Source organism: Phaethon aethereus, assembly GCF_964289735.1.
Source record: "Phaethon aethereus genome assembly, chromosome: 21".
NCBI lineage: Eukaryota > Metazoa > Chordata > Aves > Phaethontiformes > Phaethontidae > Phaethon > Phaethon aethereus.
The window spans coordinates 9,139,067-9,152,754 of NC_138597.1; the positions used below are offsets into that span (position 1 = coordinate 9,139,067).

The window sequence follows — 13,688 nt, forward strand, 5'->3', positions numbered from 1 at the left end:
AGGTCTCGGCCACCTCAGGGACTGCTGGATGCTCCGCTCACCTCCTTGTACAGGGAATACAAGAACACAATAGTCTGCACCGTCTTCCCCAGCCCCATCTCGTCAGCCAGGATTGTATCCGTCCCTTGGGCCCAGGAAAACCTCAGCCAGTTTAGCCCTTCCAGCTGGTAAGGATGGAGCGTGCCTCCTGTGGCATCGATGTACCATGGCTGCTTGTCAAATTTCACTGTAGGCTGAAAAGAGACACACACGATGCAAAGCAATAAGAACCGACTCCCTTTCTCTGCAGCAAGCAAATCCCTCTTTAGCCTCGTGACATAGAACGGCCCCAAAAGAGCCGCAGACACAGTCCCCAGCACAGCCACCCCAGAGCTCTGAACGAAAAGATGCATGAAGGAGGAGAAACATGTAACAGGATGGGGGTCAGACAGCCCTCCCTCTCCCTGGGCTCACGCGCCGTCGGCGCTGCCCCCACCATTCCGACTCACATCCACAAGAGGCGTTTCTGGAGGCTTTTCCAGCTTCTCCTCCTTCAGCTTTTTCCCCTTCTTGTTCAGCTTCTTCAGAGGGCGCGTGTCCTCCCCCAGCATCAGCTCCCTGCAACAGTCAGGGCACATCAGGAAAAGGCCGGCAGGCATTCCTCTCCCAGCCCCCAAGCCCAGGGCAGAAACGTCGCTCAGATCCCCGTCTTTTCCCTACAGGAGCTCTCTTCTGGCCCAGTTAGCACAGGCACTCATGGAACATTCATTTTCCCCTCCCAACAGTCCACACAACACCATCCAAAATGAAGAATAGCAATCTCATCAGAACATTGTGGTTTTCCCCAAAAAAGACAGGCAGCAGTGCCACGGAGCCGCCCTGAAGCACAGCGAGACCATGAACATTACGGCAGTATAAAGGCAGGGGAAGGGGAGCAAAGGCTGGAAAATAGCAGGGAGGCAGGGTTTCCCAGCAGCCCTGAAACAGCGTTTCAAGAGGCCCAGCATTCCAAAAGCGCTCGGACGCTGCTCTCTGAAGGGAGGTCCCAGCGGGCAGTGCCAGCATGTTCCAAAGGGCCGTCCCAAGCACTTGCGCAGGCTGCCCCAGTTCTGCCTGGCTCTCCCGGGCTGCAGCAGCCCGGCTGCGGTCCCACCACCGGCCTGGCGTACCTGTGGTTCCAGTAGAGGTGTTTGAGGTTTTCGTAGTACGGGATGTCTATCTCATCGATCTCCCAGGTGCACTGGTCGTAGGGCAGGTCTTTCCACTTGATCAGGTAATGGATGTCTCCCTTTTTATCAAAGCTGTAAGACAGGGCACGAAAAGCTGGTGAAACGCCGCTCAACCCCTGGGAAGAAGCTAGCCCAACCCTGCTTCCGTGAACCTGGATGCTGCACCCTCTGCTTTTACCTACAGACCACGACATCCAAGCAGAGCTAGAAAAACATACAGAAAGTATCGACACTTGCTGGCAGAAATGCCTCTCAGTCTGCTGCATGTGTTAAACCGCTAAGCTTTAAAGGCTGCTCTTCCACTCCACTGAACAACCTTGTAGTCCTGTTTTGCCAGGACTGGATGAGTACCAGTGCTCATCCTCTTCCTCCTGCACCGTTCACTGCTCTATGAAGATTTGCTTACACTGAAAAATGAAAAAACACAGTATCGAGTCTGGTTACATGCCTACGGGGAAAAAACCCTTGCCTTATTAGACTTGTAAAGCTCACGTGAAAATTAGCCAAGCAACTTTACTTATTTTCTGCCTAGCAGCCTTCAAGCAGAGTTGTCACTTGAAACTTCAAGTGGCCACCTGTAACACAGAAATGCCACAAAAAGGTGTCTCTCGCCACTCGATGTAAAAAACCATCTGCACAGCACATCTCCTATGCAGGAAATTTCTTCCACAGGAAAGAAGCGCCAACGTCAAGGCTTCGTAAGAGAGCCAGGCACCTGCTCAAGCTCCTCTCCTTGGGCACCGTCCCCAGCAGCTTCAAGGGACGTTAAGTGGGAACAATGCAGCGCTCGGGCATGCATAGCAATACCCAAACCCCCGCCGGTGCCCCACACTTGACATGGGTGCAGAAGGGCTTCCTGGCTTGAGAGGAACCACTGACTTACAGGGAAATGAGCTGCTGTTCCAAAGCAGTTTAGGTGAGCGGCTGCAGCCACAGGACACAATCGATGGAAGCCAGACCCATCACCGGCTGCAGCAGAAATCTGCGGAATGATTAGGCTGTGACAGGCACCCAGACAATACGCCTGCAAAGAGTGGAACAACTCTGTGCGGCCACCTTTAGGAAGACTTACCATCTCTATTTTTAACATACAACATAGCACAGAGGAAAATAAGGCACTGTGCTGGTTTTGGCTGGGATAGAGTTAATTTTCTTCACAGTAGCTAGTGTGGGGCTCTGTCTTAGATTTGAGCTGAAAACAGCATTGATAGCACAGGGATGTTTTCATTACTATTGAGCAGTGCTCACACACAGTCAAGGCCTTTTCTACTTCTCACCCACCCCACCAGCGAGGAGGCTGGGGGGCACAGGAAGCTGGGAGGGGGCACAGCCCGAGACAGCTGACCCCACTGACCTCAGGGATATCCCGTACCATACGGCATCAGGCTCAGCATATAAAGCTGGGGGAAGGAGGAGGAAAGGGGGGGTACATTTGGAGTGATGGCGTTTGTCTTCCCAAGTAACTGCTACGCGTGATGGAGCCCTGCTGTCCCGAGATGGCCGACGGGAAGTGGTGAGTGAATTCCTTGTTTGGCTTTGCTTGCGTGCACAGCTTTGGCTTTGCCTATTAAACTGTCTCAACCCATGAGTTTTCTCACTTTTACTCTTCTGATTCTCTCCCACCCTGGGGGGAGTGAGCGAGCAGCTGTAGTGCTTAGTTGCCAGCTGGGGTTAAACGACGACAGACATCGATTCACTTCTGGCTTGGGCTTTGCTTCAGGAGCAAGCCTCCACGGTGACAGAGACCTCGAAACAAGCCAGCCTGAGATTTTGGCTTTGCAGAGGACAGCAAGAAGTTCCTGGCCCCGTGGGTAAGAACTCAGCCAAGCACAGAAATCCCACAGCAGGCAGTCCCAGAGGCTCAGCTAACAGCATAAACCATCCGTGTGAGAGCTGCGCAGGAAGGGAAAACCCACAGAGGGCACAGACCTGCTGTTCAAAGTTTCATCTGCAGAACTCGCAGGGGTCCCGGTGAGCGCAGCAGGGCTCATCCTCGCTGTTTCCCTCCGCAGCTTGCAACGGCATCGCTCAGCGCCAGCACTACCAGGGGCTCAGGCACCCTGGCATGCGCCTTTCCGTGGCCCATTGACGCACCCCCGCGCACGCGGCTCCTCACCTGTGGTTCAGGATGCGGTGAATCATCATCCACTCGGGCTTGATGCCATAGCGGTAGAACCTCTCCTCCATCTTGGCGTACTGCGGGTCTTTGCTCTTCCGCTTCTCCCTCTGGCTGTCCTCGTCCCCAGAGCCGTAGTCGAAGGCCGGCGGCTCGTCCATGTCATTCTTCCGCTGGTAGTTGCGGTACATCACGGTGTGGTAGAGCTCCAGCTGCGGCAGGAGGGAACTGCGGTCAGCCTGTGGGTGGCGGGGCAGCAGGCCGGGCAGGGGCACGCCGCGGCCGCGCTGGCTCACCTGCAGCTCTTTGACCCAGGAGCAGTGCCAGTAGGAGAGGCCTGCCCACTTCACGAAGAACTCGCGCTCCGGGATCCCCTCCAGCACCTTCGGCAGGGGGAGAGGCAGCTCCGCATCTGGGGTGGGCAGCACAGGCCGGAGCGGGGTGGCTGGAGGCTCCTTCCAGACCCAGTGCAGGATGCGTTGGACTTTGCCCTTCAAGGGGGGGCACTGGGGATACAAAAGCAAACAGGCAAGAGCACAGAGTTTAAGGTGAGCCCCTGTCAGGGGCCATGGGGAGGAGGGCAGACCCAGAGGGCAGAAACGGTCTCACAATGCCGAGCAGACAGCAGCCATCCAGACACGGCAGGGAGAGCACGGCCAGGGCTCTGGGGAACACGCCGGCACAGCCTGTGCCAACAGCTGCTGCCAGAGGGAAAGCCCAGGGCAGAGAGCGACCGTGGATTCACCCCCAGCCCTGGGGAGCCAAGCATGGCAAACCAGGTGACCTGAACAGTCCCAGACCCTGCCTGCGACTATCGGGGGCTGCTGCCAGCACCACTGTCCCCAGGCACAAGCAGAGCGCTGCCCAGGTCCCAGGCAGAGCTACATTTGCTACTTCTAATGGGGCAGACAGCAAGGAGGCGGTGAGGGCGCGCAGGGCGGGCACAGGCTGGCCAGCGCAGGCATGCCCGAGAAGTGTCCGTGACAGTGCTGTGTCCCCTGCAGGGACAGGCCTTGTCACCGGGCAAGAAAGGCCCCTCTAGACAATGCCACGCATCAAATGGGGCTTGACATCCCGTCTACAAACCGGCAGGCAAGTCGCTGGCCGGCAATCCCCACAGAAGACTGCACAGGCAGCACAGCCGTCCAGGCCCCCCGGATACAGGCGACCCGCAGCGATGGTCCTCCAGGGAAGGGGGCTGTGGCAGGGAGCATGACGCCAGCCCTGCGGCAGGGCTCAGGGAGACGGTGCGAGGGGCAGCAGCAGCCAGGAGACCCGCTCCCGGGCCAGGCAGGTGGGGGAGCAGGGACGGGGTGAGGAATGCTGGTAACACTCACTGTACAGCGAGGGCAGAGCCATTCACCATTTGGTATTTCTGGCAGTGGTGGGTTCAGGCAGTGGAGGTGGTAGGAGGACGGGCAGGTGTCGCAGCACAGCAGCTCCCCTCCATCCTTACAGACCCGGCAGAACTCCATGTGGTCATCCTCCTCCTCCTCCCCACCTTCCTCCTCTTCCTCCTCCTCCTCCTTCGGCTCCCACTGGATGCCCTCCTTCTCCTGGGGAAGCACAACCAGCGTAACGCTGAGGGTTTCTGCCGGCTGCCCGCCCGCACCCACAGGGCCCTGACCCCACTCACACAGTGGGGGCAGCTCCACTTGCCCTCAGGGGCCTTCTCCAGCTCAGGGTCCAGGCAGACTAGGTGGTAGGCGCGAGGACAAGTGTCGCACAGGATGATCTCCCCTCCCTGCTGGCACACCTCACAGTAGTCCTGGTGGTCCGTCTCGTACCCGTCCCCTTCTTCGACTGCAAGCAAGGGACAGGTGTACAGTTAGAGGGATGGCAGAGCTGCCTGCTCTCCCGGGAGGGAATGGGACGCTTGCTCCTCTACGATACAGTTAAGGAAATAAGGAAAACATTTCTCCTCGGGCCCCTCCTGTTACGTCCCCCTACCTCTCTATCCCTCAGCACCACATTCCATCTTTCCACACAGCATCATCTCACCTCTGTCTCTCTTTCTCTCTCCACACTGTATCATCCTTTGGTTCCTTCAGGCTCTCAATGGAGAATGCCAGAACCTGGAGAGGTTGCAAGGGAGGCCAGTCAGAGAAACCTCCCCAGGTCCCGGCGCCATCAACTGCAGACGCACCATGCAAGGGTGACACGGCCGAGGAGGAGGAGGAGGACTCCTCTCCTGGGACTATTCTGCTCTTCCTGGGTGCTCACTGGCACGGAGGCAGGAGCTCGCTCAACTCTGCGCAGACAGCAAGAGGAAGGGAGAGACAAAGCCTTGCAAACACTAGCACGGATTGTCTCAATTCCCAGCTCTGCCACAAACTGCCAGCACGGACTTCCGACCTTCCGCTCATCCGGCACGTGGCAGGAGCTGCCTAGCTCCGGCACGGCCCTCGTCCGGTGACAAGCCACAAGGCAAAATGACGCCCTTTACACACAAGACGCAGAGCCAGCTGGCCAGCCCTGCCTCACAGACCGACAGGGAAGCTGGCCAGCATCATGCCCCAACTGTCCTCCAGCCCAGAAGCTGCCCTTCCACTTCTCAGAAGCAAAAACCCATCAGCAAAGCTAAGAAGCCAAAGAATGCACCTGGATCTGAAGCACCTCATCCTGAATGAGGACACAAGGCAGAAAGGCAGCACGCGTCCTGCTGCAGCGCAGGAGGCAGAGACAGCGTGGGAAGCCGGGCAGGGCGGCAACGGGCCCCGGCAGTCCCTGTCGGCACTCCGGGCTGGAGCAGGGCTTGGGGCAGCTCAACACAGGGGGGTTGCTCTCAACGGCAGTGTGGGGATGGAGATGTCATCACGCAGAATCCACCCGCAGCCTTCCACCAGGAAAGGGATGAAGGAACATGCACACAAACGTGGCCACGCAGCCACTGGGAGACCCCGACAGATGCTCTTCGCCGCTGTTCACGTGCCTCCCTCTTCCTACATCGCTACCATAGATCTGCCACTGCCTGACTGCACCCCTCGCAAACAAAAAGTCCCTTAACACTTTCTTGCCCCCAGCCTGCCCTACTCCCACTGGGAGCTTGCCGCAAGCCATGTCTCTCCAGGGGTTGCTCCTCAGAAAATCGCTTCCCTGAAAGCCCCACAAATTTTGGAACTTCACTGCTGTGGGACAAATCCCAACAGGATCATATATGCAGGCAGGGTGCCAGCTGCCCACACTGCCCGTGATGCACCCCGGTGCCCAAAGCACAGGCAGGGTCCTGGGGCAGGCAGGGGGCTGCGAGCAGGAAGGCTTTGCAAGCCGCAGCAGGGCAGAGCACCGCAACCACGGCTCTCCCGAAGCAACTCCGAGCGGCAACACAGAGCTGGCTCAAGGGGAGAGGAGCCCCAGGCAGTGGCTGATGTCTGGAGAGAGGCCAGGAGGGAAAGCTGACTGCGGATCGACGGAAAAGCCCTGCTGCCGGCCTGCTCTGCCGCCACCGGCACTGTAAGGGCAAGCCAGTGCCCTGCAGCGGGATCCACTCGCTGCCTTCTTGCGGGAACGAGCCCACCAGCAGCGAGGCCTGGACACCAAGAAAGCACCTCACACTCCACACACAGAGACAAGGACAAGCACGTCCTCTCCCACCAAGCCAGCACCGGACATAGCCTGGAGCTGCCAAGGCCAGGAAAGCACCCTCTGAAAAGGGAAATCCAAACAGAACAGGAACAGAGTACAAAGGATGGCCTACTCCTCTTTTTCTTTCTCCTCCTCTTCCCTCTCTTTCCCAGGCCAGCGGAGCATTCGGAGCGCACTGAGGAGCTGTTGATGCTGGCACTGTCGAAGTCAGATTCCTCCCGTTCCTCCTCTTCACTCTGCAGGGAGGAAAACCAAAGCACACACAATCCAAGCACTGGCATCTCAGTGGTCGCTCCCAGAGAACACCGCTCTGCAGCGGAACAAACCCCAAAGCCCCACATAAACTCATGTGGGATCATCGGCCAGCAGCCGAGCTCCTCGGGCTGCCCTCCTTCCCGCATGAATCGAGTAGCCAGAGCAGCAGGGATGATGGGAGGGTGAGCGCGCTGCTGGCACCGACATTCGGGGTTCACAGGAGGGTGTCACAAGGCGTTAGGAAGCAGGGAAGTCTCCTCTATCAGATCGACGTCCCAGCCAGGCAATCAATCAGCACAGATCCAGACTATCACTACAGCCTGAAGGCAATCACCTTGCACTGCTCAGCACAGTGGCAGCTTGTCCAGTTCACAGCACCAAAGTGCAATCACTGAGCAAACTTCAGAGCGCATTTAAAATATGTAAATCAACGGGCCACGTCCCTGACAAGAGGTGGGCTCTGGGTTTCCCCTGCAGCCTGTGATCCTCACAAGCCCAGAGCGTGGAGATATCCCGTGGTGTGGACGGCCAAGCACGTTGGGAAAGGCTCAGCATCTCATAGGCATCGGGCATCAGACAGCTGCAACCCCACGCTGCTGCGACATTATCATGGGCACAGACACCCAAAATGGAGATACATGGGGGGACGACCCCCTACTCCCACCGCCTGGCAGAACCTGGCTCCCTCTCTCCCTCGACACCCGTTTCAGCTTGTGTCAGCCTGTCTGTGTGCGTGCACGTAGGCATTCACGCTTAACCTTCCTTGTAACGTTGAAGGAGTTAAGCAGGCTGGCGTTCAATGGCATCTGTAATGACACGACTGAATTCTTGCGCTGGAGCCTTACGCACGCAAATCCCCAATTTACATGCTATTGACGGGGAGCTTAGCACTCCAGCTGCAGGAGCATGCCCAAGCTCTGTAACTTTCAGAAGCATGAGTGCGCAGATCTAGAGTGCACCTGGAGACAGGATTAATCTTCTGTGACGTGCAACTGAAAAACCACAGCAGTGAGCAGCTGCCTCGGATTGCTCCTTTTGCTTCAACCTCTGCACAAAGTTATTTATAATTTGTTACGTGAACTAGAGCTAGAAAGTCAGTGAGCTCTAAAAAGGGTGAACTAATGGGACTTTGAGCGATATTATCAAGACCTACAAGAGTTCCAGCCCTATTCAAGAGTTATTGAAGAGATTTCTTCTTTTTGCTATTCTTTAAAACGCGCCTGATATCTGTGCGCTAACAACACGGCACACAGACTGCAGTCAAGCCCCGTTGCCACGCTCTTACTGGGAAGCTCCAGTGCCCCTGGGCTATGCCACGGGATCACAGGTGCCAGGAGACAGGCTATTCTGACGTAACTAAAGCATTCGGTAATTCTCTTTGATGTATGGTTCAGCTGGAGTGCAAGCCCTGAAGAATTCCTTTGCAAATGAAATCTGAAATGATGGCATTACCAACCTCATCACTGGAAGTAAATGTGATTATATGGTTTTTAGCAGAAATCATGCCCCAGCACAAGGTCTTTACAAATCTCATCCCGGACACAGCTCTCCATCAAAAGGATGGATGAATGTGCTGATGGGAGACTGGCGCCGTGCAGAGGGGCATGAACGAGGCTGTGACACTCCTACACGAGGCAGGCTTCTAGGGAAGGGCTTGTCCCAGCACTTCCCTGCTGCAGCCCCCGCAGCCAAGGCCGCATACACAAAAGGGCGGTGCACACTTACAGAGGAGCCCTTTTTCCTTTTGCTGGGGATTCCTCCAAACCGGAACTTCAAGCCTGCCATCTTTTTCCCCTTCCCCTTTTTCTTCCCATCTTTGGAGCCCTTGATTTTCTTCCGCACGCCTGGACCTGGAGAAACGGAAGACTTGTTTGGTACTCTACAAACAGCCATCCCCCAAATCACCCCACACCCCAATCCCAGGATTTACAGGGAAGGTGAGAAAGCACTGTGGACCGCAGGGAGCAGGGCAGCGGCTAGCACCATCCACAGAGCACATCCGCTGGCACAAAAGTCTGCAAGCCCAGACCCAGCACTCATGAAGAATCAGGGGAGGAAAGCATCTGCCCCAGGACCCAGGAGAGGGACCGCAGCCCACGGACCACAGGGCTGCAAATACCAAATAGGGACTTCGGGGTCTGCAAGGCGGGGAGAAAAAGAGGCGGCCACAGAGAGGCAGGAACGCTGCGCCAAGCCCACCGTGCAGGAAGGCTGCTGCAAGCTGTGCTCTTGGTCAGCCACCAGCTCTGAGCCACATGTTCAAAACCTCTCGAGGCAGCAGGAATTGACGACAGCACAAGCAGAACAGCAACCTTCCCAAGGAGGAACATGGCGCTAACAAAGGGAGATCCCTCCCTTTCCCACTGCTGCCCAGCTTCTACAGTGATCCGCACAGCCCCTTCCAAGCGTGGGGAAGGCAGCACCAATCTGCCATCAGCAACAGGGAAATACTGACAGCAAGAGACCCCTTCAACACAAATCAGACTACTTCCAGAGGAGCTACTGCAGATTTATGTGGCTGGCTCACTCCCTGCAAGTGGGCTTTGAAGACAGCCACCTTTCACCCAGCTGCCAGGAGAGTAAACCCTTTATTCAGAAAAAGAGCTGCAGCCTTACTGCCAGTGCCTTTCCATAACTGGACTCCTTGCCACCTCAGAGACAAAGCACCTGGCTCGACCGCCGAACAGTGCACTTTCATCTGGCCAGACCATACCTGCTTCGCCAACGCATATCTGCCTTAGCCTTGCTAACCCACAAATCTTCTTCAGCTTGGACACCGGATGCTGGTTTCTGGAGGCCTTTACAACCCTGCAGCATCCCCCATGATAGAACATGGCACAGAAATACACGACCCAATCGTTTATTTAAGATCTAAGAATGAAGGTGAACATCAATTGCCACAAACTGCCAAAAGTCCAGAAGGTCCAGAGGCCACCAGGGTGATCTGCCATGGTCCACAAACCACAGCCCCCTCCAGGACCTCTGAAAGGGCAACGGGAGCTGCAAACACACCTCTGGCACTACCTTCAACTGCCCAGCTTGCTGAAGCACATTGTCTCCTGCCTGGAGAAGCCCTCCCACCTTTGCCAGCCTGAAGATGTGGCTGGCTAGCCCCGCAGGCCCAGCAGGCGTGCAAGAGCAGCCCCTCCGCTCAGCCCACCACGGTCAGCACCTACCCTTGCCCTCCTTGGTCTTGGCCTTCCTGATGACAGCAGGCAAGGCGGACTGCTGGGGGCTGGCGGCGAGTGGCGGGGCAACGGTGACGGTCTCCACAGCCGCAGCAATGGCTGCTGCTGCTGCTGCCGCCGAGCTGCCCTTGAACGGGTTGTTGGCACTGAACTCTCGCCACTTGGCACCCAGCACGGTCATCATCTTGGACATAGGGATCTTGGGGTTCTTCTTGGCAATCAGAGGCCTGCAGGGCAGGGGAGAGGGAAAACCACGTGTTAACAGAAACGCTTCGCTGCACGTCTGCTCCTGCTCGTCGTGCACTGGTACTTCTGCCCAAGAAACACACCAGTGCTGCACGCCTCACAGCAGCAGGCTGCTGTGGCCCACTGGTAGCAGCTCCACTGGAGAGGCAGCAGAAACCAGAGCTTTCTTAAACAAGTAAACGTACATATAGAAGCACATTTAAACTTCCTCAGAGACTGCCTTTCCCCGAAAGGCCTGTTGTGTTTTGAATGGCTCGCAGTACAAGCAAAAATTCGTTACTGTTACTCAAGTTTTCTCACAAAGCTTTTCAAATAAGCACACACAAAAAATGGGGGTTTGGAAGAGAGAGAGTGGAGAAGCAAACACTTGAGTGCTTTTCCAGTCAATCCCACAATTAAGATGGAGTCTTGCGGCCCGAGTCAGGCAGAGAGAAGCAACAAGGAGCTCGTGATGCCTAATTTACCTCACAACTTCACCCATTTGACTGAGCAACGCCCAAGTCTCAACCACTACACAAGGCCCCATCCAGACCTACAGTTTCCTACCTGAGAAACTGGCTGAAAGCCTTGTAATTAGTAAGAGTATGATAATCTTCTTCTGAGAAAATGTAATCTACGTCATCGAGGCCCCATTCTTCCATCAGCTGGGCTGAGCTCTTGGGCTCCTGTAGATTTACAGAGAGACGTCATTAACGTACCCAACTGTGGCTCTGCAGACCAGCTGGGCTGTCAAGCTCTCCCTAGTCAGCGACATGCAGGGATTTGTTTCGGTGATTTAAAAAACCGAGCAGGCACAAGTGCTTAATAAACAAATGCTTCACACACTTCAAAGAAGCAATTTCATGTGGCACCATCCAAATGCTCCCTATACCACGTAATGCAATGCAAAGCCTTGGCAGATTTCGCGTCTCCAGGAAACTCAATTTCTCTCTGAAAGCAAGATAAACAACAGGGAAACACAGCCTTTCCTCTCCCAGTCGTTCGCCTGCACCCTCTTCCTCGCCAAGCCTGGGACAAGCATCTCGTGACACCCCCACGTCACCTTCTCAAAGCACGAGCTGCTCTGCCACTCTCTGTCCTTGTGTTTGGAGGACAGACACGATTAATCTGGTACTGCTGGGACATGGGCAGACGATGCAAGAAGGCAAGTTGCCTCAGACTGGGAAGCTGCCATTTGTCAGAAGATCCAAGCTACCTGACCAGGCCTCCAACCTCAAAGTAAAACACGCTGGCTCCATCACCACGAAAGGTACCGGGAGGACTTGTGAGCGCACATCGCCATGTGGCTGAACCCCCAGCCTGCCAGGGAGCACCTTGCTTACGCTGTCATGCTTTATACAAAGGGAAACTACTCACCAGCGCAAGGCAAATGGCCAGAAAACATGGCTCGGCTCTGAACGAGGTAACCTACAGGGATCCGGCCGCACCCTGAGGTCTCATGCTCTAACACCAGCTCGGGGTAAAGGAATGTTTGGTACCTTTAGACCCCCGTCCTCGTTGTCATCCTCCTCTTCATCCTTCTTTTTCCGTTTTGGTTTTTTCTCCTTCTTGTCCTTCAGTTTCTTCTTCTTCTTTTTGTTGGGGGAATAGTCACTCCCTTCACTCTCAGATTTCTCCTCAATCTCCTCCTCATTGTCCGATGTTTCATCATTGCTCCCCTAAAACGGAAAGCGACAGTGGAGAAAGAGCAGGGCCTGCCTCATCTGCCCTCTCCTCCAACAGACCCTCCCAGCCAGCACGACACAACCGCTGTCACCAGCCAGAGCCAACCCTCCCTCGAATAACCCTGCCATTACACTGGGAGCTGGGGGAAAACACCATGAAAATGAGATTTGAGAACGGCAAGAAGCACCTGACTGCAGGAGACACAGACAGAAAGAAATCTGTGGTTCATGTGGAGCCGTTTTTTCACGGCAGTTCTGCGATCCCTAGCCAACCTTCTGCCCCAAGTCCCCGCCTGTCAACGGAGCCAGTCCCCCTCTCCATTGCAGGAGCGCTATAAACACATCTGCGCACGCAAGGCAACACACGCCCTACGGAAAAAAAAGAGGAGAAGATCATGCAAAACGGATAAAGCTGTATTTTGGAAAAGCTTGTCTAGGCCAAGGTACGACGCAACGGAACCTTCATGCTTTTGCCTCAAGACTTGTTCACCAAAGGGGGCAAGAGAAGCCATGCTGAGCCGCAGCCATGCAGGCAGCTGCCTGCTCTGCCTCCCTGTCATAACGTACTCCTCTGAAAGCGCCCAGCCGCTGCAACGCCACAGCATTCAGGTCCTGTTCTGGTGAGCAGTGGCACAAACAGAAAGCCCAAAGACAGCAAGCCAAGTGAGTGAAGGCATGCCTTCAAAATAGCTGCGTAGTAAACCAAAGAGCAACTCCTGAGAGGTGGCTAACTGCTCCGCTAAAAGATCCTATATTTGCAGACAGGCAATGTTTAGGCAACATTTTTAATTGCTATAACACAGGTAACATGTGATGTTCTGTCCTGTGTTTGCTTATGGGTTTACACAAAGCCACATTCTTCCACCAGAGCATACAGAGGTAAGAAACTAAAGGAAAGGAAAACCTCTCTAGTCATGTGCAACCCTCAAGCTCACCAGACAGACATCACGCTCAGGTTTTGCTCTGTTGCAGTTTTCTTTTTCTGCCCAGCTGGGCACTCTGTGCTGCAGCAGAACGTGTGACCACGGCAGGATTTCAGCTGTCACATGAAGAAAATAGTCCTGGGGGAAGCACAAGGAGTCTCGAACGGGGCAGGAAAGCAGAGTAAGTCAAGTGAACCCTGCTGAATCCCCTCACTCTCAGAGACAGGCAGCCACATGAAACCTCCTGTCTCCAATGGGGACTTGGGCACAGGCAGCTTCAGCACCGAGGTGAGCCTGGGCCTGCGGGATGGCTGCCCAATGCCTTCTGCTTCCCTGCAGTCAGAAGGGACCTGGCTCTGGCAGCTACACCATGCGGGGGAGAGCTAGAGGGGAGGCTGGTCAGGCAGTCTCTCTCCCACCAAGAAACCAAAATTCCGTGATCCACTGCACAATGTTGACCACGGTACCATCCTAACGAACGCCGCCGCCTGCGGGGTGCAGCG

At 55.5% G+C, this 13,688-nt stretch overlaps 1 protein-coding gene across 1 annotated transcript in view; it reads right to left on the reverse strand.

The window, feature by feature from the left end:
* CHD5 (chromodomain helicase DNA binding protein 5) overlaps positions 1–13,688 on the reverse strand; it is a gene marked incomplete at both ends in the record, with an annotated part of 31,553 nt that overhangs the window by 14,261 nt on the left and 3,604 nt on the right. The window contains 12 exons of the mRNA XM_082009259.1: positions 42–233; positions 489–597; positions 1,149–1,280; positions 3,325–3,536; positions 3,621–3,830; positions 4,662–4,880; positions 4,961–5,127; positions 7,022–7,145; positions 8,890–9,014; positions 10,341–10,579; positions 11,145–11,263; positions 12,077–12,256. Of these exons, the coding sequence (XP_081865385.1) occupies positions 42–233; positions 489–597; positions 1,149–1,280; positions 3,325–3,536; positions 3,621–3,830; positions 4,662–4,880; positions 4,961–5,127; positions 7,022–7,145; positions 8,890–9,014; positions 10,341–10,579; positions 11,145–11,263; positions 12,077–12,256 (2,028 nt within the window). The remainder of the gene's footprint in view (positions 1–41; positions 234–488; positions 598–1,148; positions 1,281–3,324; positions 3,537–3,620; positions 3,831–4,661; positions 4,881–4,960; positions 5,128–7,021; positions 7,146–8,889; positions 9,015–10,340; positions 10,580–11,144; positions 11,264–12,076; positions 12,257–13,688) is intronic.